This window comes from Cavia porcellus, unplaced genomic scaffold, assembly GCF_034190915.1.
Source record: "Cavia porcellus strain 051 isolate PalLab524CR breed Dunkin Hartley unplaced genomic scaffold, mCavPor4.1 scaffold_6, whole genome shotgun sequence".
Classification (NCBI taxonomy): Eukaryota; Metazoa; Chordata; class Mammalia; order Rodentia; family Caviidae; genus Cavia; species Cavia porcellus.
In genome coordinates this window covers 9,614,122-9,639,366 of record NW_026947489.1, presented here as the reverse complement: position 1 = coordinate 9,639,366, position 25,245 = coordinate 9,614,122, and the positions used below count along the sequence as shown (strand labels likewise).

At 47.3% G+C, this 25,245-nt stretch overlaps 1 protein-coding gene and 1 non-coding gene across 4 annotated transcripts in view; one reads left to right on the top strand and one right to left on the bottom strand.

Moving 5' to 3' along the window:
• Positions 1-11,711, bottom strand: part of Adamts17 (ADAM metallopeptidase with thrombospondin type 1 motif 17) — a 327,254-nt gene extending 315,543 nt beyond the window's left edge. For all 3 annotated transcript variants that reach the window (XM_063249924.1, XM_063249925.1, XM_063249927.1), the window contains exons 1-3: positions 11,549-11,711; positions 10,892-11,265; positions 92-257 (exon numbers count right to left, since the gene is read on the bottom strand). In XM_063249924.1, coding sequence (XP_063105994.1) covers positions 92-257; positions 10,892-11,265; positions 11,549-11,627 — 619 coding nt within the window. In that variant the 5' untranslated portion in view covers positions 11,628-11,711. The remainder of the gene's footprint in view (positions 1-91; positions 258-10,891; positions 11,266-11,548) is intronic.
• Positions 11,712-24,902: 13,191 nt separating this feature from the next.
• LOC111758558 (small nucleolar RNA SNORA2/SNORA34 family) lies at positions 24,903-25,039 on the top strand. The gene has a single exon (XR_002792731.1). It is a non-coding gene; the product is annotated as a small nucleolar RNA SNORA2/SNORA34 family (small nucleolar RNA).
• Positions 25,040-25,245: the final 206 nt, after the last annotated feature.

Here is a 25,245-nt window from a genome sequence, read left to right as displayed (position 1 = left end):
CACGCACAGGATTTCAGCACACTCAGGGCCACACGAAGGGATGCGCTGTGCATGTATGTGCCCCATCCAGCATCCTGTTGCCCGGACTCACCTGTCAGCACCTTGCAGAGCTGCCCAGGGACCTGGGTGTCGGCAGATGGGCTGGGTTTCGAGGACCATCTGCGCCTGATCAGATGCTCTTGTCCACTGAATGGGGCTCCGGAAGTGTTGAGGGGTTGGATCAACACCTGCTCCTGCCCAAGCTGGATGAGGCCCACCTGCCCAGAAAGGAGAGGCAAACAGGCCATGAGCCATCCTCACTCATGCCCGCCCGTGGCCAGGAGCCTGAGGGCAGCAGGGCCACCTCACTGTGGCCCCGTTTTCTGTATGTGATCCCCGCCTCCCTCTCTTTTTAAGACTGCTCAGATTTACTGATCCCACGAGTGAACCTTAAAGTTCACTAGCAGACTTAAAAATATTCCACTGGCAGTTGAGTTGGGGTTTGGGGAGGAGTGCCAAGATACAGATGGGGTGCAGAGATGTACATAAAACTATCAATATCCCACATTAGCCTTCAGGAATGATGGGTTACTTATCAACTTTTAAGTGTCATTTAAAAATTACTATTAAAATAATCTTCTTAAAGGTCCATTTGAGAAGGCCACCCCAAAATTTTGCAATGAAAATTATAAATAAGAATAAGAAAAATAGAAAAATCTATCTTAACCCCGGAAATCCTTAAAATTAAATACAAGGACATTAGTTAGATGTGGAGTATTAAACCTTTGCACAGCAAAAGAAATTACCAATAGAGCAAAAAAACAATCCACAGAGTGGGAAAAAATCTTAGCCAGTTGTTCCTCAAAAGACTGATGCCTAGAATATACAAAGAATTGAAAAAAATTAGACTCCCTCAAATTTAAAGACTCAACCCAAAATCGGGCATCTGAAATGAATACACTTCTCTTAAAATGTAGAAACAGCAAATAAATATATCAAAGTATGTTCAACATCACTGGTCATTCAAAAGATGGAAATTAAAACAATGCTGAGATTCTGTCTCACCCCAGAAAGGATGCTATCATCAAGCAATCAACCAATAACAAGTGCTGGAGGAGCTGTGAGGAAAAAGGAATCCTTCTCCGCGTTGGTGGGAGCACAGAATGGTGCAACCACTATGGAAATCAGCGTGGAGATCCTTCAAAACCTAGCATTACCTATTCCCCTCCTGGGTATCTTTCTTGAAGAATTAAAAGCATCACCCCACAGTGATATTTCTGTACCCATGTTTATAGCAACAAATTTGTAATAGCTAACTAATGCCCATCAGCCAAGGAATCAATAAAAAAAGATGTGGGATTTTTTAAATACAAAGGAGTACTACTCACTCATAAAGATGGATAAACTTGAGTCATTTCTAGGTAAATGGATGCACCTTGATACCATACTCTTAAGTGACACAAATTGGACATTTGTATAAAACGATACTGTTTCTCTGGTGGTTCTTATACCAATAAGAACCGATATTGCAAAAGGAGGAACAACTGGCTAAGAACAGATATTGCAAAAGAGAAGGAAATTGTTCAGAAGAAATGGGAACTAAAGAGGGGGAAGGGAATGAAGAGAAAATATGATAAAAGTAAAAATAAATAAGTAAAATAAATTTAATTTGAAAACTGGTAAAAAGCAAAAAAAAAAAAATCATTTTGTGAGGAGGATGCACATTTTCTCCCAGAACTTGTAGTATTTAGAATTGGCAGAATATATAATGGATTAGATCTGTGATTCTAATTTAAAGTACATCATTTATTCAGACTGATAATTTACCAAGTTTATAAACAGTATTAGAATGTGTAAGAGACCTCAGGCCTTCTCATACTAATAAAGTGAAGTTATTAGGTTTATAGAAGTGGCTTAAGTACTACAGAAGGTTGTGTTTTAATCCAGACAATCGAAAAAACATGAAATTGAATCTATTAAATTTCCTAAAGACGGTTTTCAATGTTTGCAATTGTGAAATGCCAAATTCATGAATGGGGCTAAATAGGATTCAAAATCCCCTTAAAAACCAATTGCGAAATGTAGTAAATTATAAGATTACTAAATCGAATGAAAAACTTAAAAACTTGGATTTTGTCACTTTAATAGACTAAATGTTAACTCTGGAGAAAAGAATAATAGAGACCTTTGCCTCTCCTTTGGAAGCAACGCTAACAGCATTAAACCAATTCCCCTCCCTGCCCTGCTACTCAACAAACAAGCAAACCTTGCAGGAGAATGGACTTGGAAAGGGCAGGACTGGTTGTACACACACTGTCCCCTCTCCTGGATGACACCCTGGCTAGCATGGATTCTGCAGACTGAATTGACCAGATTAGGAGACCATGCTCACCCTTTTTTTTACATTAAGGTGCAAAAGCCATGACATCCTGAGCCAGTGATCCTCGAACCCAAGCATACACCAGAATCACCAAAGGTCTTTAGTGGGACTCAAGACTGGGCATTTCTAGCAAGTCTCCTGAGTGACAAAATGCTGGTCCAGGGATCGCACTTGAAGGCACAGCACTAGAATTCTTCTAACCTCAAGGACCACACTGATCTGACTCAAGCTAAAGGAGATAGTCTGCCTCTACTTTCCAAAGGATGCACAGGTACCAGGCCTCCTGCAAAGTAACAGATTAACCTCCAAGATCACCTACATCCTTTAGTCCCCAAGATACAGGAAGAGGCCATACTTAATGTTCCGAGCAGATTGCAAGGTTTGTTTCATTAGAACTTTTGCCAAGAACAACTCACAGATTTTACTGCCCAAATAAAACTATCTCAAAGTGGCACTGCATGACCTGCAGGAGTCCAGCTTCCTTCCCTCTCCTTTGAAGTGAAAACTTGAATTTGTTCATTGATACTTTGGAGAGGTTGCAGAGATGGAGGCAGAGTGGGGCAGGGGTGCAGAGCTCTCACTACAGAGTGCAAAAGAAGCCAAAGTATCAAACGTTCAACAGGCAGCAGAAACCTCCACGGTCCAAAGAAGCCGGGCAGGTTATGGCAGTGCACAGGAAGGAGACTGGTAGCTGAGGGATAAACAACTCAGAGACACTGCACGCCTCTGGAAGCACCCTGGCTGTGGGAGGGCAAACCCAGTCCCCTCCCAACCCTGGCACTTCCAAGGCCTGTCACCCAATCAGCTTAGTCTTTGCATTCACAAGACCCTGTACAAAAATCAGTTCGAACGTTATGAGATTTGGAGACCAGGAAGGCTCGGCTTGGTGAGAAATCCCACACAAACATCCACGGAAGCATAACCAAGCTCCTCGGGGAGATTTCTTTAGAAAGACTCTTCTGGATAGTTCCCCATACGGGTTTCCATCCATTCAGGCAAGAAGACAGCAACGCCTCCGAGAGGTGGCCAATGGCACCTCCCAGCAGCTCCATCCTCCAGACCCTCTTGGGTCCTGACCCTCGACAGGGACATGGCCAGGACTTGCACGCAGGCTCTTAGCCTGGGGGGCCAGCACATGCATAGCCTCCTGCCATGTCTCAGTCTTGCTGTCTTGGGGCTCCCTCAAGTGTCTCCAATACTCACCCTGTCCACACTTAAGTGATAAAATGTTGGGATGAAAAGTGTCACTTGTCCCAAAATACATACACATATGTGTCAAAAGTTTTTAAGTGCTACTTGTGTCTCGCAAACATTCTTGCCCCTTAATACCTGCATGCCTTCTTACCCCTCTGACCTCCTGGATGCCCATGCAGTACACCCTGTGCTGTCAGATATCCATAGGACCTGGTGGTTCTTTTTGAAGCAGGATTGGAATCACTCATTTTCCCAGTGGCTGCCACAGCAGATTTATTTGACAAACTATGAACGGACCAAGCTTCTCTGGAACAGGCTGTCTGCACTGCTCCTTGCTCTGTGGTTCTCACCTGAAGTTGCACATGGGTATCACTGCGGGACTTTTGAAGATCCCTGCCCCATGCCCAGGCCTCACACCAGGTCCTCTGGGGTCACAGCACAGGCCCTGGGACACTCATCAGATGTCAATGTAGCCTAAGCTAATAAGTAATCTCTGCATCTGCCTAACACCAATATAAGGGATTGAACCCATGGCCTCCACACTCTGCTACACCCTCAGCCCTGTGTTTGCGATGAGGACCCTGCTAAGTCACTGAGTTGTCCAAGCTGGGATCAAACTTTCGATCTTCCTACTTCAACCTGCCAAAGTGCTGGGATTACAGATGTGCACCACCAGGGCAGCTAGCGTTAGCTCTTAACAGAATGCCGGAGACCCTGACCACCTACTGCCTTCATTTCAACATCTGAAGGTACCCAGACTTGGAAGCTGGGCCTTCCTCTGACCATGGAGCTCTGCCCACCACCATGCTTTGTAGTCCATTCTGTCCTATGTCCACTGGGACTGACCAAGGCTGCCTGGGATGGTGTTACCCTTAGTAGCCATCGATGCTGAAAACTGAGACCCATGGGAGCACTCCTCAAAGGCCTTCTGTGCCCTGGTGACAGCAGCAAAGACACCAATTATGAGTCTAGGGTGGGCTACACCCAATTCAAGAAGCCTGAAAATACCATTCACAGACAGAGCGCTGGGAAGGAATGAATGCCAGGGAGACAGAGCCAGCAGTCCGCAGCTACTTGGTTTTAAGAACCACAATGTTCCCGAGAAAGATGGTGCTCTTAGAAATCTTAGTTTTGCCCAACTGACGATCCTACAGGAAAGAAATAGGGATCAAATAAAATGTATCGATATAACCGAATATATTAGGAGATCTGAGCAGTTGGCGTCTCACTATCTTTGTTCTGGGACCTAGCTTTGTGGAATTTCCGGACCATCTGAAGTGTTGACTCCACCCCACCCTGCAAGGGGGGCCAGTTCTCATTCCTACTCAGAAATGAGAAATGTGCAAAAGATGGGTTTTATAAGCTCCTAACATGAGCATAGCCTCTTGACAAAGCAGAGCAAATGTGCTCACAATACTGTAGAGAAAATCTCTGGAAGCCAAGGGCACACCTGGGTGGGAGGCGATGGTTCTGTTGAACTCACCTTCCCACAAAAGCCCTGCTGGGACTTCAGTGCCCAGTGCACCTCCGAGCCGCTCCTTGGGACGCTGCAGCTCCACGGCTAACCAGAGTGGAGAGGGCGAGACACAGGGGTAGTTTGGGAGGGCAGAGCCAGCAGAGAGTCTGCTTCCTGGATGGGCTAGTGGGCTTCTCAGGTGAGAAGGCAGCCCCATGGCATAAGCCAAACTCTGCACCTGCTGCTGGGACATTCTGCCTAACACGAGTGAGCTGCTGAACACAAGTGTTTGGACTTCTTTCTGGCCAGCACTCCCGAGAATGTGGAGTCACTCACTGTGGCATCTGCCCCTTCTGTTCAACAGACAACCAGTCACGAAGGACTGCCAGTTCTCTCCTTTCTCAGGTCATTCTTCAGTACAATCTCTACCTCCTCCATCTAAAGCCCCACCATAGAAAGCCCCTCTCACACAACAGTCACCAATGCCATCTGCCACTTCTTATCACACAGCCCTCAGAGTGGGGTCCCCAGCCAGCAGCTGTATCTCCTGGGAGCTTGTCAGCAATGCTACATCACATGTTCTGAGGTTGGGGCCCAGCAATCAAGTTCACATATTCCGCAGGTGACCCCAATCTAGATGCAAGGTTGAGAACTGTGCTCTAGGATAAATTCTAGATGTCTTAGGTTGACACCCAAAGCCCCACCCATCTACTCAGCACACCTGTCCATTCAGTGCCCTTCCTACCACCTCCTAAAACCACCACCCATAGCCCCATCCCACAGCTGACTCATGGGCCACCCCCCAGGGCACCCTGCTCCCTAGTGGGACCTCAGGCTACCCTCTTCAGCTCCAACCTTCCTGCTCTTTGAAGCTCGGCCCTGCCCGGACATGGGGGCCAGCCTTCTTCCAGAGCTCTACCCCTAAGGCTCCAAGGCACCTTCCTTCCCTGCACATCCACCCATCTTCCTAGATAGCACCTCACTGTGTTCCTATCTGGGCCCTGCTGGAAGCCAACCAGCACACGGTCTGCACAGGGAAGGTGATTGATTTCTAACTGGAAAACTCTGGGACCACCCTGTAGGAAGGAGAAACCCATTCGTAATGCCTTAATGTGCTGGACTCTCACTAGATTCCCCACACTTGATCATATTCCATCAACAGCCCTGCAAGGGGGATGCTATTTACCCCTCTTATGACTGTAGGTTTAAGAGAGTGAAGTGACTCCCCCAAGGTGACAGCCCCACATGACCCCACAGTTTCATTTCCTAGTAACAAGAGTGTGACTGTGCACCTGGGCGCCTGGGCACAGAACCGTGTGTGGGAAGATTAACTGGGGACTGTGCTTCCTTCAGACCCCAGGCTGCAAAAGCATCTTCATCCTGAAATGCACTTCAGGAGTGTAATCAGTTATGATGACTTCTTCAGCACATCATTACATCTTTTTCTTTTGTTTTAAATGATGCCAATTCAGAAGTTCATTCTTATAATCCTAGAACTGGGGGAGATGGTTAGCAAGTCTGAGCTCAATCTGGGCGATTTAGTAAGATTGTCAAAATTTAAAAAGAACTGGGCAGGTAGGTTGGTGCAGAAGCCCTGGGTTCAACCCTTAGTATTCAAAACAAATTTTTAAATTAAAAAAACAGAAGGGAGAACATCTAACTACCCTAGGTCACGCTCATTGGCAGTGGTAGAGAAAGCAGCTGAAGTCTGGTGTCCTAAGAGGGGGACTCAGGTCCACAGGGGGATGAAGCCCCTAAGCACCGACAGTCAGGAGGGGCAGAACAGAACCAAGGGGAAGAGAGGCCAGAGAGGATGAAGAGACGCCACAGCAGGGCTGTGGAACGAGACCAGAGATCCTGGAACTTTCTGATTGGGGTTCTCCACAATTCTTCCATGACCAAATGTCATAACTGTCATTTGCCCCTCTCCTTCTGTCCCTGCCTGAATGCTCCTTCATCCTTCAATGCCTAGTGACCCATTTTGGGGATGCCAATAACAATGGCATATAATACTTCCAAATTCTCCATCTTTGAATTTTTTAGGGAACCTGTGATCCTGCAAAAAATCCCAATCTTCAGGATAAATAGGTTAACATTCGCTCAACTGTTTCCTTTGTTGAACCTCTAAATACATCCTCTAAATAAATGTATTTATGCAGTGCATGTTCAGTTCCTGAGCCATCTGCACTAATCCACTGCTTAGGACATGTTCCTCCCCAAGACTGTACACAGTGATGGACTGCGATGCCATTTGGTTTGTTTGCTCCCTTCTGAGCAGTCTCCACACCGGAACATTTTCTCCAAGACCAATTCCGGCTCAGCTGGATGAAGCAATGCTGCATTATTAAGCTGAGCAATTTTATAACGAGTCAACCAAGAGTTCAGTCCTGCTGTTTTCTAAAACGTTAGGCAGCAGTATTCCAAGCCTGCCCTTCATCACAGGGGTGGTGACTGCAGGCTGCTCTCTGGAGAGCAGGCTCCTCCACCTCCTGTGACCTCAACTGGCTGCCCCATCCACTCTAACAGGGACTACACTGAATGCAGATGCACCAAATGCCACAAAAATGCTGTCTGGGCAGTGCAAGGGTCTAGATCAGAGACACTGTAAGAGCCCTGTGGCACTGGCTATGGCTCAGGGAGCCCGGCTTGAGGAGCCCCGCCCTTCTCTCAACCCACTGCAGGTGGCTTTGGTGTCGCTTGGTCCCAACACTCCAGTGGCACTCTTGGCCAAGAAGGGATGGATAGGTTCTGGTGGGCAGACTTTAGAACTCAAGAGTCTCTACAGAAGGACAAACGGCCACCATGCTGGAAGCCATACCCTCTGAGACAGGACCTGCAGCCCTCTCATTCTCTCCATTCCCTGTGTCTAAAGCAAGTCCTTTATCCACTCCTTCCAGACAAGGCGCACTGTTCTTCCCTTGGGCACCATGTCTGCCATCATTCCGTCCTACGAAGTCACATCTCCACTGCCCTCTCTACCTGTACAGCTCAACTTGGCATTTCTACTGGCCTTCCATGTTCTTGTGCCAACCGCAGTTTGGGCAGCCAATCCAAATGCAGAGAAATCCATTAGATGCACAGATACCTTCCTCACATTCCTAAATTCACTGCTTAAACATTACACTGTTACGGTTATAGAAAAGAACTCCTAGAAAAATCTACACTATGTCTAAAGACTCCCTAAAGTGTAATAAAGCAAAGATGTATAAGCAGAACACAATTCTTGTGCCCAGGGTCTTTGATGATCCAAAAAGTGCAGGTGGCATGGCTCGCCAAGAGCTGCCACAAGCCCTCTGCCCTCCAACAGAGGATTACAAACCAGCATATATGATTTATTCTTCAGGTCCCATTCACAATGATGATACTAAAGCTTCATTTCCATTCCACAGACATTCAATATCAGGGCTCAGAGAGCATGGATTCCATGCAACAAAGAGCAGAGCCTGTGTCCACCCTGCCCCTGTGCCCTGTCTTCTGGAGGTATTAGGGATGGACAGCTTAACAGCAATTAATGGTACTCAACATCGGGAACAGTTTGGTTTAGCACAGCCACATGCACTTGCTCACACCCCATCCGTGACTCCTTTTACAGTGAAAGGACAGTGCTGTCCAGTGACAGAAAATACATGCCTGCAAAGCCCAAAATATTTACCCCATCACTTTTCAGAAAGTGTGCCAACTCCTGCTCTAAGTGACGCTTTAGATACAGACACGCTTTTGGAATACTCTCTTCACAGTGACCCCCCCTGTCACCTACTGGACACTGCTCTCTTCCTATGCGTTGCAGCTGAGTTGCCCAGACAAACACAGGCACGCAACTCTGCGTCGCCACCTCACAGGGCTTGTGCCTCCATCCAGAGGGACTAATGCAACATCACCGCCCACCTGCACTGGGAACCAAGGCCAGGCATGGCACACAGAGCAAACTCTGTTAGCCCAAGTCCTGGGCTTGCTCTGCTTTGCTCTCCAAAGCCTTGCTGCCACTGAGAGGCCACTCCAAGTGACCCCACTATTCCTCCCCTCCTGACTTTAAACCCTTTCTCTGTTTAGTGTATTTGGGGAGAAGAACCCAATGCCCAACTCACACAAATGGGATGAACAGGCAGACTAAACAGCAGTGTTTGCTCAAGCCAGAATTGAAAAGCTAAGTCTTAGAGGTCCACCGGCCACCGGCACATGGTGAAGTCAGCCTCTTGGCCAGGTTCCTTTATCTACAGCACAGCGCCCCCACATGGTGCCAGAGGGAAGGACGGCTTTCCTGAAAAGCAGGCACAGATGCCATCAGAGGAGGCTCACTCGGCAAGGACTTTAAATCAATGTCCTCCAGATTTCCAGCCTCTGCACCTTCACAGATAGTTCCTTGCTGGAAACTTTACACCAAGAAGTATAAACTCTGACCTCTACAGAAACTCACTAAACCGCAGCAAATGGGATTCAGATGTTTCCACACACAATGCAGTGATGTGACCTAGACTTGAAACACTTTGGCAAAAATAGGAAAAATGATGTGGGCCTTTGAGTCCCTCCCAGAACATGATACAGGCTTGACCTGAGCCCCACAGTGATCAGAGCCTTTCTCACCCCTGCCTCAGCACTCCCCACCCACACCCCACATCCTCTGCCCCCTTCCACTTTAACATACCCCTTCCCTAGTCTGTATCATTTTCCGTGTTCCACCAAATCTGCCAATTTCTCCTAGTCAAGCAAAAGCGAATCACACCTTAAATTCAGAACTCTGAAAAGTCTTGAAAGGAGAATCAGGTTGATCCCAGGAAAATACACCCAGGACCCCTCCACCTCATATCCCTCCATACATGCCCATCACTCCATAGTGCTCAGGAGAAAGCAGAAGGCTCACATAAAAACCTGGACCTCCATATTTTCTGGCTGTGCTGCAATTCCCAGGAACTTGCGGGTAAGGGCCAGAGAATTCCAGATAGTGGTGCAAGATAAGAGGGAAGAGAAGCAATGTCCCTGTGCCTGGGAAGGATGGACACAAAACAGTATCCGAATCTGTCTCTGTAGACTCAATCGTGACACAACATAAAGAAACGACCCACGCATTTCACGCTTTCAGTCAATACCAGGCTTTGCAGGGGCAGCCCATCTGCCAGCCATGTGCGCTCCTGAGGGGCACCAGGCACAAGGCGAGAAGTGTTTGGCTGGGTACCAGCGCAGTCAAGTGATCAAGGGTGAGTCCAGACAAGGCAAAAGTACTCAAGAACTCGCCTCACTCAAATACTCCAAGTACTTGTCACAGGTTAGGACAGCGACTTGGAGGAGGGGGAGCTCTAGGACTGTCCTTGAGGATGGATGCCAAAAAGAATCAAACAAGGATGCTGACAACTCTCCCCTTCTAGTTACTACTTTTCAATTAACAGTGGGGTTACACAGGTGCCTGAGGTCCCTGCCAAGGTTTCTTTTCCAGGCATCCAGACTCAAAAGTACAGAAGGGAGGTCAACACCACCCCCACCCGAGTAGCGGAGATACACAGCAGAGCTGGGTGTGCACACACACACCTGTGCACTGCAGCATTCTCTACACCTGAGCAGATACGCCCTCGCTCTGGAGGCCTGACAGTCTTGGCGCTACTTCCAGGGCCGACAGCAGCTCACCATCTGTGCAAGCCCGCCTCCCTCAGACTCCGCACCCCTGGAGCTCCAACCTGAGAGAGGGGACCTCTCTTTCCACTCACTTTGCGTGGAGTTTAGAAAGGTCGGAATGGAGGTAGAAGGCGAGAGAGGGTAAGAAATAAGTTCTCTTTAGAGCCCTGGAGCCTAGCTTTCCCACATCCCGGACGTCCACCCTACCCCTCCGCGGGGACCACCCCGGGCGTCACAACCGACCGGACTGGCAGACTTGGAGGGGGCGCGTGCAGTACCAGGCCGCCGGCGGCGCCGCAGGCGCTGAGCGAGACCAGAGAGCCGGGGTGACCCAGCACGCGGCCCGAGTAGAAGCAGAGCTCGGTGGCGGGGCGTCCGCGGCGCCCGGTAGCCCCCGCCTCCTCCACCTGGAAGCCACGGGACAAGAAACGCAGGTCGCGGCGCAGCTGCAGGTACAGGTCGCGCCCGAAGGCCGGCAGGTGCAGCAGCAGGGCGCGCTCTCCGGGCCGCGCGCGCGGGGCTGCGGGGGGCGCGCGGGGTCGCCGCCGCCTTCGGGGTCCCGGAGCGCCGGGCAGCGGCGACAGGTGCACTTCGTCCGGGCGCACCCGCCACGGGAGCACCACCTCCACGTCGGCCGCCGCGTCGCCGAGGGCTGTGGGGAAAGAGGAGCCGCGTCAGCGCCGGCCCGGAGCTGCCCGGCCAGGGCTGCCCTCCCTACCCGCGCCCCAGCAGCCCACGCCGTCCGGAGCCCCCTCGCGGCCGTCACCCCGGGGAAGTGCCTGGAGTGGCCGCCAGGCTCCCGCCGAGAGCGCGGCTGGGCCGAGAGCGCCCGCGGAGCGCAGCCCTTTCCCGGCCACCGCCTCCTCCCCAGCGCTGTCAGCGTCGGCCGCTGCGGCCGGGGCGCCTCGCTGCGCACCGAGAAGAGGGAGTGCTACCTGTGCCCGGATCCAGTCCCCAGACCAGCAGCAGCAGCAAGGGCAGCACCAGAGGAGGCAGCAGGGCGCCGTCACACATGGTACTCGGGACCAGCAGCCCCTGATCGCGGCGGTGAAGCAGGAGCGCGCGAGGCTGCTGCGCCAGCCGGGAGTGCAGCGCTGCAACCTTCGGAAAAAGTAATTAGCGCTGCGGACAAACCCAACGTGGTCAATCCCGAGCCCCGCCCTCCTCTCAGAAAGCAGGAGCTGATTGGGCGCTCGCTTGACTCTACCCCTCCTCCTCCTTCCCTATTGGTTACGAAGGGTCGACGCCAAAGTGCGTAGTTAGGTTGTAAGCATTTTCTTACACGTGGTTTCTGGACAGTAGCGGAGACCTGACACCAGGTGGCGTTCGGTGGCCGACAGGGACTGTGAGATCAGGACGCCGGACCAGACTTGAGTTTGTCATTTTGGAAATTCTCTCCCACTCTGCTGCCCGGCTTCCTAAACAGCCAGAAATCGTCCCGGCCAAGCAGATACATCCCCCAAAGCACATTCTTCTGCATCTAAAGTGAAACTAGGTGTTGGCGGCTGGGAGAACTCCCAGTCCAGTTTCCTCTACAGCTGAGACTACACCTGATGGCTTTTCTCCACAGTGTTTATCCAAGGTATTTATCCAAACCCTTCCCACCTGCTATGATCTTTATCCTGCTGGAAGCCACGGAGACCCCTCAAGGTAACTACCCTGTTTAGACCGGGCGAATGAGGAAGACCAAGCTCTCTTGTGGAGATTGGTATCTTAGCCAGGTTTTACAGGGTAAGAAATTAGAGAACAAAATAGCAAAGCCTGAATTTGAATCCAAATTTTCACCAACAGAATGAGTGGATTCTCATAGTTTGACTCATGGTTCCAGACATCTCATCCATTCCTAATCACCAGCTCCAAGAGAGAAAAGGCCTGGTGGGAAGGTAAACTGCTCTCATCAGGAAGCCAGGAAGCAGGGCGAATGGAGGGGCTCGGGAGAGAGATACACCCTTTGAGGTCACACCCTTAATGACCCTCTCTACTAACCAGTCTCCACCTCAAACAGCACACTTTCCTGTACATAGAGCCCCTGTGATTCGATCGCCTTGCAAAAGCATAACCTCTGAACATGTGAGACTTGGGGGTACATTCTAGATCTGAACCCTAAAAGTAAGCACCCAGTCTTAGGTCTTCCTTCCCCTCCCTGTCCTGTTTCCTCAAAGCAAAAAGGTGACCATCCCCTACTGAACCCTTTGTTTAAGACCTCAGAATCTAAATTTCATCAGAGGATTCTGCGTCATCAAAAAGTCCCCAGAGGCAGGGTGAACACTGTCTAGTTTTTGCCAGGTTAGTGCACTGAGACCAGCAGCAGGTTTTGCCAGATTAGTGCACTATAGCCCTCTGCAGAGGCTGACCGTACAAGGCACCGTGGTCACTGGCACAGGAACTGTCCCTTGCTGCTTCATGGTGGCCCAAAGCATGGGCCATTTCGTGCTGCTGGCCAGACTTGGGGGCTTTGTTTCTCCTTGATTGTGTTCAGGTCAGCAAAACTTTTGCAACACAGAAAGGGAAGATGAAGCTTCTTACTACAGCTTTTTATGGGGGGTGGGGGAAGCTACCACAAGGCCTGCCACTAAAAGCCATGAGGTATGGACTGCACCAACTCACAGGATGATTATTTGCCCTTCGGAGTCAGCCAGAAACAGCCATCACCAACCTATGGGGTGTCTCTCAAATGCTAAAATGAGTCAACAGCAACATGAGAATGAAGACAAATGCAAAACAGCATTTCATCCCCAGAATGACCGAAACATGGAAATGTTGAGTATTTGAGAGGCTACTCTCCTGCCCTCCAGAAGGAGTGGAAACTGGCACAGACACTTTGATGAATGGCTAGGTGAGCTAGTAAAAACAAAACTGCAAACACCTCATCGCTCTATGATCTTGTTACCACCCAAACACAGGCATATGTGACAAGAATACTCATCATAGCACTCTAGTAAGAGCAAAGAAGTACAAAACCAGAATGCCTGTCACTGGAGAAGTGGCCACGAGAACACCGTACATCAATGAAAGAAATGCAAAGAGCTCACATATGTAACAGTATGAACAGATCAACAGGATTGGCCTGTTTTTTGCTTTTTTAAATGTGAAGCTGCAGAGTGATTCAGAGTTGGTAAGTGCCCTCTGGACTGGCCAGCAGGAGTCCAGGCCATTCCACCCCTACCAAAGTACAGCTATCTTCTTTTGCCAATGAGGGCCGCGACTGTGTACTGTGACCAGACCCAAGACAGAGCGAGGCTGCCATGCACTGCTGATCATCATGGAGCCTGGCCAGCAGCCTCGACCGTGTTGATGGCAGCATCCTAGCCGTGAGAGTGGTTTCTTTTTCAGAGAGTTTCAATTGTCTTCAAATGCCTGGACAAAACGAAGTCACCCGTGCAAAGCCTGTGACACTGAGCGCTGATCCCATACCGTTTGTGGAAAGCAGGTGTTTTGAAGCACGTCGTGGCTCTGAAAATCCCGTCTCAGGGTCTGTGTAGTATAAATGTATCTAAGTCAACTACCTGGTGGACTTTATAGATAAATTAGTTGAGAAATAAAAAAGCATTTGCCAGTAATCATTTAAATTTTCAAACAGTTGAGCTAATCTTTTAACCAGTGTTGAGTGGTAAGGCCACTCCCTGCCGAGGACCTGGCTACTTCCTCATGAAGGATCCACACAGTCTTCAGAAAAGACCAATGCTCTGATTCAGGGGCAGCTCACTTAGATGCAACGTGCCCCACGTTGCTCCTATTAAAGTGTGCATTTTGGCAGGGGGAAGGTGGGTGGGAGTCGAAGGCACATCTGTGTGTCACTCTCATTACAGTTATGATCCAGTCTTACAGCAAACTGTACCTCTGCAGTGGCGATAAAGCGACACTCCTGGGTGAGCAAAGGGAGCAGGATTGTACACTTAGTAACTTAACTTCCAGAAACGTCCATGTTCAGTCTCAGGCCAAGGAAAAGTCAGTAGCAACTGCATGCATCCCTTCCTGAGGCTTTAGTTCCTTCAATCCCTTTTAGTGCCTGCTCTCTGTGTGCCCTGAATTGAGATGACCGCAAATGGAGAGCCATGGCACATAAATCGCATCCTTTGTCCGTTGTCTGCCGCAGAGGCCTCTGCCACGAAGCAGGCACACTCACAGATGCTGAGCATTGAGGAACTGAAAAGGGACTGCTCTGTGCCCCATGTAGTGAAGGAAGACATGGGCTACAGGAGAAATTACACAGGATGTAATGCGGGGCAAAGGAGGGCGGCTGTTGTCTGCCCCACCCCGATTAAAACATAAACTCCAATATCTAAAATATTAGGAATCAGAAATTCAAACAAGCATATCTGTACTATACCCATGTGCATAGCAACATTATTCATAGTCTCCAAAAGACAGTCACCAGCTCCGTGCTTCCTGGTGGGTGGTGGGGTGAGCATTGCGCGGTGTGAGTGTCTGATCAGCCTTTGAAAGCCGAGGAGTTCTGGCACAGGCTACAGCGTGAAGGAACCTTGAGAACATTATGCTGAGCGACCCAAACCAGTCACAAAGGACCAATCTGAATGCTTCTACCCATGTGAGGTACCTACAGTCATCAGAGTCATAGGCGGACAAAGGATGGTGGTCACCTGGGGGTCACCAGGGGCTGAGGAAGAAAAATGGAGTTTGCATTAAATCGGTGCAGAGCTGCAGTCTGGGTGGTTGAAACAGTTCTAGAGATGGGAGGCGTGATGGGTTCTCGATAGGGTGAACGCACTGACAGCGGCCAAATCTAAAATGGCTCAAATGGCAAATTACATGTTGTATACTTCCTATTATGCTAAAAATACTTTAAAAAAGGAACCACTGCCAGGTCGGTGGTACATGGCTGTAATCCCAGCACTTAGGAGGATGAGGCAGGAGGATCACTGTGAGTTTGAGGCCAGCCTAGGTGACAAAATGAATTCAATACCAGTCTGAACTGTGTAGCAAAACCCTATCTCAAAAAAAATGGAAAAAAAAGAGTTATTTTTGTTTATCTCATCTTATACATAAAATGCCCTGTCTTGATTTTGTGGAAGAGGTGGGCTTAATCCAATTTTACAGAAGATGTGAGGTCTGCAGGGAGATGAAAAGCCACACAATTAGCAGATACTATTCAGCTTCCCACTTGCGCTCCTGAGCAGCTCGGTTCTGATGACCTTTTCCCATCATGTTCCTGGGACTGGCCCCAGGAAGCTGGTGATCTTGGCTCCCATGGGTGCTTCACCCACAGTGGCCCCACTTGAATCAAGGTAGCCATCACCCTCACATAACTGCTGCTGTGGAGAGCATACAGTCCTGAAAGCAGGATGCATTGAGTCAGGTGCCACCTGGATTAAAGCCCATAATTAGAGACAAAAGCCAGACTGGAATGAAGAGGACGGGAGCACTGAGGCCAAACTTCCCCCCTTAAATCCCCCACCCAAGCTTTCTTTAGCTGGCGACAGGTGTGCCCAGGTACTAACACCCAGGTGTAACTTCATGTTGTAGGTGGAAAAAGTCCCTGTGCTCTAAGATCACTGGGTATTGGGGGATGGAAGGTGAGATTCCAGGGAAAGAGGGGGCAGAGTGCATGATAGTCTCCTCTGAGCTGACCTGAATCCCCTATTATCCTTGGGAGATATGAGCCATGAACCCCAGTTGATACCTGAAACTCTGGATAGTACCAAAGCCTATATACATGCATTTTTCTATACATAAATACTTCTGATAAAGTTTAAAGTATAAATTAGTACAGTCAAATAGTTATAACAATACCTAATAATAAAATAGAACAATTATAATAATATAATGTATTAAAAATTACATAAATGTCCTTCCCCTGAAAAATCTTCTGTTGAACACAAACTCTGTGATACGATGAGAGGATGAGAGTCAACCTGAGACCCAAGATAGCTACCAAGTGAGTAAGGGGTGGGTAGAGTATACAGCCTGGACACAGTGGACTAAGAGATGGTCCGTGTTCCCAGCAGGACAGAGCAGGATGGCATAAATTTCATCACCATATTCAGAATGGCAATACAATTTAAAACTTAGGAATTGTTTGCTTCTGGAACTTTTTAAAAACTTAGATTACAGTTGATAAGGAGTAACTCGAACCACAATAAGCAAAACTTGTGAATTCACTAGCTCCTTAGGAATCCAGCTTGCCTCCCAGACAACCAATGAGATTCCACTTCCCTTCCAGCAGGGGGCACCCAAGATCAGGCCTGTCTTCCTAATCCAAGATTGGTGTCACCAACAGGAACCAGCTCCTTCCCTCCTCCAAAGTTTGGTTTTTCTAATATTTCACCCCTCCTAGATTGAGCCTGGACCCCAGCATGAAGTCCAGCTATTTGACCATCATTACAATCCCTGAGAGAATGTTCCCAGCCCCTCCCCAAGAAGCCTGTGTGCTCTCCCCTAGGTGTCAGGATGCTGGCAGAATCAGCTTCACCACAAATGGATGCTCCAGAGAAGCAGTCCTGCCTGCCTGCCTGCCTGCCTGCCTCTGGGAAGTTCTTGCTGCCCTCCCTTCCTGTTCCGGCTGTGAGGCACCTGCTGATGATATTACAGAACCATTCAGGGTTGCCTTTGAGGGACCCCTAGCTCTATACTTCCCAGCATCTCCGTTCTCCTCACTCTTAGTCTGTCTTAGAGCTGAATGCCCATGGCCATCAAAGGTCCATTGTTGAGAACACAACTCCATTGTCCTGCCCATCTGAAGGGGGACTAGACTTGAGAACATTATGCTGAGTGACACAAACCAGTCACAAAGGACCATCTGACAAGAAGATGTCATCTGACAAGAAGATAGCACCTGCAGTCCCCTTAAAAGAGGTAATCAAATATATGGTGAATGTTTAAATTTTAAAACATTTACTAAAAAACACATTGCCATGAATGTCCTTCAAAATCCTCCTCACTCCAAATGCATGTGTCCCATCATTCTTGCCACTTTCTAAAGCCACTCCACAAGTTCTCTTGTTCATGTCTTTAGGAGATGTGACCCAAACTATACAGAATGCTGCTGCCAAGTGCCATCCAGTGGAAAGGCGTACTCATGAAAATACCACAGTGTGTCCTCACCCACCTTATTCACTGGGTCAGGCACTGTGCAACATCTGGCCCTTCTCCAAAGTCAGAATGGATATGAAAGGTAAATGTTTTCAGTCAATTCAGGATAGCAGAGCAATCACCACAGTGCAGCTAACGACACTCATGAAAGAAGATTCCCAGAACTGCTTCAGCAAGTGGCCACGATAGTGGGATGAGTAGTTTGAAGCCAAGGGCAGTGACTAAGGGAATTAACAGCAATGTGTCATTTGTGGTAATAATTTTTGATTTAAACTTGCACTGTAGTTTTTAGTCATACTTCATACAGCTAAATTATTAGAATGATCCATTGTCTCCAGACAGCATGGCTGGCAGGAGGAGTCTGACTTAGAACCTCTCTCATCCTCCACTGGCCTGGACGGTGTGGGTGGCAAAAGGAATGTGAGTTCCCGCTTCCCACTTCCTCCACTGATGCCTGGGTCATGAAAGAAGTCTAACGTCGGCCCCTTCCTCCCTTCGGTGGCAGGAATCAGGCCCAGAGGTCTATGGGAGCACCATGGACACAGTAGGACCCTGACATAGGCACGCATAATAGAAAGGCAGAACTAGAGGCATGGTGTTATGGTTTGTGTTTAAATGTCCCCCCAAAGTCTCATGCAGTCATGGCAGGGCAGGCCTTTTGAAAGCAGTTGAGTCTAGCGTTTGGGATTGGTTTATTGTCTCTGGGATTGGCAGTGTGAGTGCTGTACCTGCTCAGGGGCAGGTAGTTGAGCATACAGTACTGGGGAGGCAGGGAGGTCTGCTTTTTCCTTTGGCTCGTTTGCTCTTCTCACTTCTGGTATCTGCTGCAGCCACCATGTTGCCCCTCAGCCATGCCATCTTGCCTTGGAGTCAGCCAGTTATGGGATGAAACCTCCACAAACTGTGAGGCAAATAAACTTTTCCTTCCTTCATTTTTGGTGTCAAGTATTTTGTCTCAGCAACAAGAGAAAAGTAAGACCCATGGAAATGTTTCATGAAACAGTAACGATACAAGCCAACAGGTGTTATTTACATGAGAACAGGTGACTGGCCCCTCCCCCTATATCAGTGGGAGCAGATGACCAGGGAATGCCACTCACACGGTAGGACACACACGAGGGTAAAAATGATGGGCAGACAAGACTAATGAGCAAGAAAAACCTGAAGCAACATTAACAATATGCCAATAGGTGGTCAGTCATGTGAGCCAGCATTGTGCTTGAGGACAGAAACATATGGATTAGAAGCAGGTGGGTGGGGCTCTCCCCTTTTTCTTTTGTATTATTATTAGTATTATTAATTTTTATTTTTCCTTGTTTTTCTAAATGGCTCAGGAGAACAGCCACAGAAAATTAACCCTATCCCCCCAACTCAGAGACCAAGTTCAGATAATCCCTTTCTTGCTTCTTCATACTTTTTCTTTGTCCCCTTCGCTAGTTTCCCAAAGCTCGTGTGATCATCCTTTGCCCTCCACCATGGCTTCTACTTTGGTTTTGGTCCTCTTCATTTTATACATGATCCTTCTAAATTTCCCATGAAAGGATTTTGCCCTAGATAGGATATTAAGGGAGCGGGAGGCGGGGCCAAGGTCACTTGAGGTCACTTCCTCCTTCCCCTACGACAACTTCCTTTTCCTTCTACCAGTGGCGTGAAAAAAGTCCCAATCAGCTGCTCACACATCAGCAATGCCTGCCCTAAGTGTCACTCGGGTCAGAGGTTATATGTGTATTCCATGTCCCAGGATCCCGCAGAGAAAGCCAGGCTCTGGCGGTCATGGGGTTCTCTCCATGCCTTAGAATAAAGGCTATTTTTATTTTATATTCTCTCTTTTACTGTGCTGAAAACCCTATCATTTGGTTCCCTGACCGGGAAGGCAGTGGGTGGTTCCTAGGAACCCCTCCCTGTTTGAGTGCCCCTGTCTAATAACCACTTTTTTCTTCCTCTGGGACTATTTACTTGCTGCTGCTAATCCACATGCAACAGCCACCTTCCTCACTGAATATGGAAAGCTACCATCCAGGGTTTTCTGTTTCCGTTCCTTAGCAAGCTTGCAACAGAAAACCTATTCTGCTGTCCCAAACAGAGATACCAGTTTTCACACTCCTTAGGCTGTACAGCTTGAGGCAAGACTGACATTTTTGTTTTCTGGGACCCCGCCCTGCACTCTTCGGTGACCAGGCCCAGGAGGATGGCTGTTGGGACTTTCTGTGTCACACTTTCAAAATAGGTGATAATCTCTTTTGTTAAGTGTGACCCAGCACAGCTTCCACTTCCTTGGGGGGAGATAAAGCTCTTATGTCCCAAGGTGAAGTTGTTCTCTCAGCTCACTTATAATTTGGTCTTGGGGACCACTTCCTGTCCCCTGAAAAACACACCTCTGGGGCACCTTGTTCATAACCTTGATGCTCTTGGCCTCTAGAAGGCTATAAAAACCAAAAAGCTGACTTTTACTTATGCTTTTGTCACGAGCAAGTTAGCATCTTTAGGCCTTTTTCACTTTCAGGACGCGTCCTTCTCTCACTCTGTCTTCTATGATGGCCCAAATCTTCTGGCTCACTCTGCTCTACTAGGATCTCTTGCCCGTCCCACACTTATGATGCAGCTCCTGTCTTTAACAGCTTCTCCCGTGTATCTCTCATACCAAATCCTGCAGCATTCTCAGCCAGAGTTTTCTTTACCCCCTGTGCCGTCCTTTCCTTCTCCTTCACCCACAAGGGTCTCTAATCCTTCCCCTAGGGTCTCTAATCCTTCCCCTAGCATCTCTCCCCAGTCTCCAACTCCTCAGTCCTCACCCACCTGAGTCATCTGTCCTGTCTGAGGGTTCTTTGTCTTTTTTCCCTGCATCGCCATTTTCTCTGCCAGCCACCATGCTCGGTCTTGGGCATTCCAGCCTTCTGGCAAGCCACATGGTAGCCAGCAGCCATATTGATTGCCCACACACGCCTGCCAGATGGATCTCTACTCCTGCTTTGGGAACAGGCTGGCCCCAAAAGATTAACTAATATTTACATTCCTTTTTTAACTTTCTGAGCTATCTCACATTAATCATAAATTAGATTCCTTTTCTGGTATTCTTATTTCAGGAGATCTCTATTAATTGATTTACAAAAAGGTTCACACTAGTCTATTTATTATAGTTCAAATTGGCCAAATATATTTGAGTGCACTCTAATTTAATAAGATGATTGTCAGTTTATATATCTGTTGTCTGTTTGTCTATTTGCCTGCTCTGTAAACAGCTGTTTCTTTTTAGTTGAGCTCAACAATTTTTCATCCTCTTTTATATTTTCAGATCATGTAATCAAGATTTATTTGGGTTGTAGATTTAAAAAACATGTTTCCACCTAGGCTGCCAGCTGGTCAAAATGATGCTAAAATTGGTTAAACAAAATCCCTTGGGTTGAGGAAACATTGGATAAGACTCCAATTGATAAACAAGAGAGTGGCCACCTAGTAACTTTAACCAGCTCTTGTTCATTAATTGGAGGCCCCAATCATCTCCATAGCCTTATGGGAAATACCCCAACTAAAGTTCATATGGCTAAGACAATTCATTGTTGCTAATCTGATGGTATATTCATGCCTTCAAATATAAAATTGGGATTGTTTATGATGACAAGTGTTTTCTTTCAAATCCAAACATCTGCCTTTTTCTTGTGTTTCAGCCAGGAGATTCAGGTCAGACAAATACAAGGTTACCAGTCAAATGATAATTTTAAACAAAAATGTATATAATGTATATGTTATACTTAGAGATGCTTAAATAGTGAGCAGTCCAAACAATGTCACAAATTTCTTCAGTGCTCAAATGTTAAAACATCCATGGTTAATAAAGAATAGTTCCATTTAATATTCTACGTTAAGCTTACTGCCTGTACTGTACTGTACTGTTATTAATCTTCTGGATGTTCAACAACTAAAATTAAGAGATAATTATAAATCCCTTATCGATTCCTTTTGCTGGGATCACCAGATCTTTTCCAGAACAAAAGGTTATATGATGAAGGGGGTAACAGAGCAATGAGACTGGCACTGGAGCTGAGGCTGGGGCAGGGGCCAGGTCTGAGCCTTTCCCAGCCCATCCACTGGCCCTGGCTCAGCCCTCAACCAGCGGGTGCCAGGCATATTGGGGCCATAATTAACTATACTCAACTGGCATTAAATGACACTGTAGCTGATCTCCTAAATGAAAAGGTAAAATTAATAAAACAGGCCATCCTGCAAAAATCAGATGACATTAGACATTCTAACAGCATAAGAGGTACTTATACAATTAAATGTGTATATGAAAAATGAATGACATGTCAGTTTTTAAAATTCCCTGGACCTTATCCTCCTTATGGGAAGCCATTACTAAAGTTATAATCATAAATACTCTGTTGATTGTATTATTTGACTCCTTCATACTTAAGTGATTCTTTGCCTTTGTCTCCTTTAGACTTAAAGCTGTACACCTACCCAAAATAAAAACCAGATGTCTAAAAACCAGACTGTGGAGGAAGCAGATACTTCCACTGTGGGCCAGATCCCAAGACCAAAGGCTAAACTTGGCCCTCAAACCCCACAGGGAGACCTTCTTAATATGGCTTTTCATGTTTTCAACAACAGAGATAAAAATCAAAAGGAAAAATAATCTGATCCATTAGCAGTGACACTTGGAGCTCTGAGACAGGTAAACTTAGACAAGGGAGACAAGGTAGAGCTGCCTGAGCTCCTCCAGGACCATGCTTCAAATGCAACAAAGAAGGACATTGAGCAAGAGAGTACCCCAACCCCAGCATTCTTCTGGGGCCTTACCCCTATTGCAATCTCAAGGGTCACTGGAAGAGTGACTGTCCTTGCTGCCAGAGAGCAGGTAAGCCACCCTCTAACTCCTTGCCCTCATAGGAAATTGCATCACCACTGGATTCATTACTGACTGATCTACTCGGACTTGCTGCTGAAGACTGATGGGGCTCAGGGTCTACAGCCCTCCATTAAGGTATCCTTCTTAGAGCCCCAAGTCCCACTAGAGGCCTCAGGAAAGATATTCTCTGTACTTGTGGACATAGAGGCCATGTATAGTGTTCTTTCTGAGTTTTCAGGCCACTATATTAAGTCCTGAGTCTCTATAGTGGGTGTTAATGGCCAACTTACACAGCCTTTGCAGACAGGGCCTATTCCATGCAGGTTCCAGACTCCCTTCTCTGGTTGATCCCATACTTTGAGATACCTCCAATCCCACCTGCACTATCCATGCCATGCCTATTTTAATTTGTCTCAGGGATCCTTCAATTTTTCCTTGTGTTCCCCAATATCCCATAGCTTTCAAACATTTATAGGGACTTAAACCTATAATTAAGTGCCTTTTAGATAATGGTTTTCTTAAACTTACCCATTCACCCTGTAATACTGCCAATTCTCCCAGTACTCAAGCCTGATGGGTCTTACTGTCTAGTACAGTACCTTAGAGTAATCAATAGTGCTGTTACCCCAATCAACCCAGTGGTGCCAAACCCTTATGCCATGCTCTCTCATATCCCTTCCTCCACCACTCACTTTATAGTAGATCTTAAAAATGCCTTTTTTATTCCTTTGTGTTTATGTAGACTGAACCAAACATTCTGAGGTCTCAACAACTTACACCTGTTATTGCTATAGTAAAATCTCTCTTCAGCGACACATAGCACCCCATTCCTTTCCTATTCATCAATTTTCTGGACACAACCCTGGTCAGGACTGGCAGGTAGATTTTACACACATGCCTTGCCACGAATCTCTCAAATACCTTCTCATCTTTGTTTGTACTTTTTGAGGATAGATAAAAGCCTTTCCCACAACCAGGGAAATGGCTGATATACTTACTAAAATCTTGTTACAGAAAATCATCACAGGGACTACAACCAAGGTGGAGCAGCCCCTACCTGGTCTTCTTGGCAACCCCAACATTGGTCAAAGTTGCTGGACTGCCATCCTAGTTCCACATTATTCAAATGATGCCCTCCAAGCCCTAAATCTAATCATCCTATTGCCCACTCATTCCATCTCACCAAGGCCTCATAGCCACAACTCTCAGGCTAAATCATGTTTTGTTATCCAATTTGGTTCCTAATTCCTTACATTCTATTAATAATTTTTTTACAGCAGGACTCTTAACAGTCTTTTGTAAAGACACCCACATTATGCATAAGATTGTCTTCATGTTGTTATACATGACAACTATTAGTTTTCTCTACCCTCAGATGCTTAGTCAAACATGAGATCCCTGTTGGCCTAGGCTCTTATCTCCCTTATAGTGACATAACCACAGCTCTCCACACCCCTCTTATTCTTTCCAGCTCAACTCCTGGACCAGAGACAAGCCCTACCTACCTATGCTTTTAACTGTTACCCTTTCAGAAGGGGGAATAATCATAACTTCACTTCTCCTAACCCCATACTTATTTTTCAGAATTCTACCTCACTGTGGTCCTGATAAAATGACATATTTAAATCAAAGACATCTTTCCTTCTACCTCCCCTGGGTCCTTAAATATGATAGTGGCCTGCCTCCTCACAGCACATTATCTCTTTGTTTTCCAGTCTAAGATGCAGGCATTCATCAGTGATAAAGTTGTCCTGGCTGAAACACCTGACACCAACTTATACATGGGCATTAACGATCATCCCATCAACCTCCCTACACCCCAAGACAGTGCCTCCTTTCAGCAGGAAATAGTAAGAGAGAGACTTTGCCCTTTTCCTAACAATAAAAAGATGGGAATGAAAGGATTTTGCCCTAGATATGATATTATGGTAGTGGGAGACAGGACCAAGGGAAGTTTACCTTGAGGTCACTTCCCCCTTCCCCTATGACAACTTCCTTTTCCCTCTACCAGTGGTGCAAAAAAGTCCCAATCAGCTGCTCATGTGTCAGCAATGCCTGTCCTAAATGCCACTCTGGTCAGAGGTTATATGTATGTTCCATGCCCCATGATCCAGCAGAGAAAGCCAGTTTCCACTGGTCATGGAGTTCTCTCTGAGTCCTTAGAATAAGGCTATTTTTATTTTATATTCTCTTTTTTACTGTGCTGAAAACCCTATCATCCCCTACCACAGGCTAAAACCACTCTACCAAAGGGAAATGCTTTGCAAACAAGCTCCTAATTTACAACTGGTTCTGTCATGTAACTGTAGATTTTGCTACTGTGGTTCGAGGTACAAAATTAATAGTTACCATACAGTTTGTCAGTTTTTCTAAACTGTAAGCTTGATGCTACTCTGGCCCTGAATCAAGGCCAACAGCTTCCTGACACTGTTGGTTTCAAGCAGGAGCCTAAAGAGATGTCTTTCTATGGTCTGTTGGCCATTTCAGAACTTGGGCAGTGAAATGGTCAGTTCATTAGAAAAAAAAAAAAACAGCTTAAATCAACCCCTCCCCCACCCTGGTGAATGGCTGTGAGCATGGCAGGCTGTGGCAGCCCAGGACACGAGCCACTGGCATTTACTGGGACCCATGCTATGCTGGGACCTGGAGCGCTGGGACACCAAGCAATCCCTCCCTCATCCCCGCCTGTTTTGTTTTGTTGAACTTCAATATACATAAAAGTATGGATGGCTATTT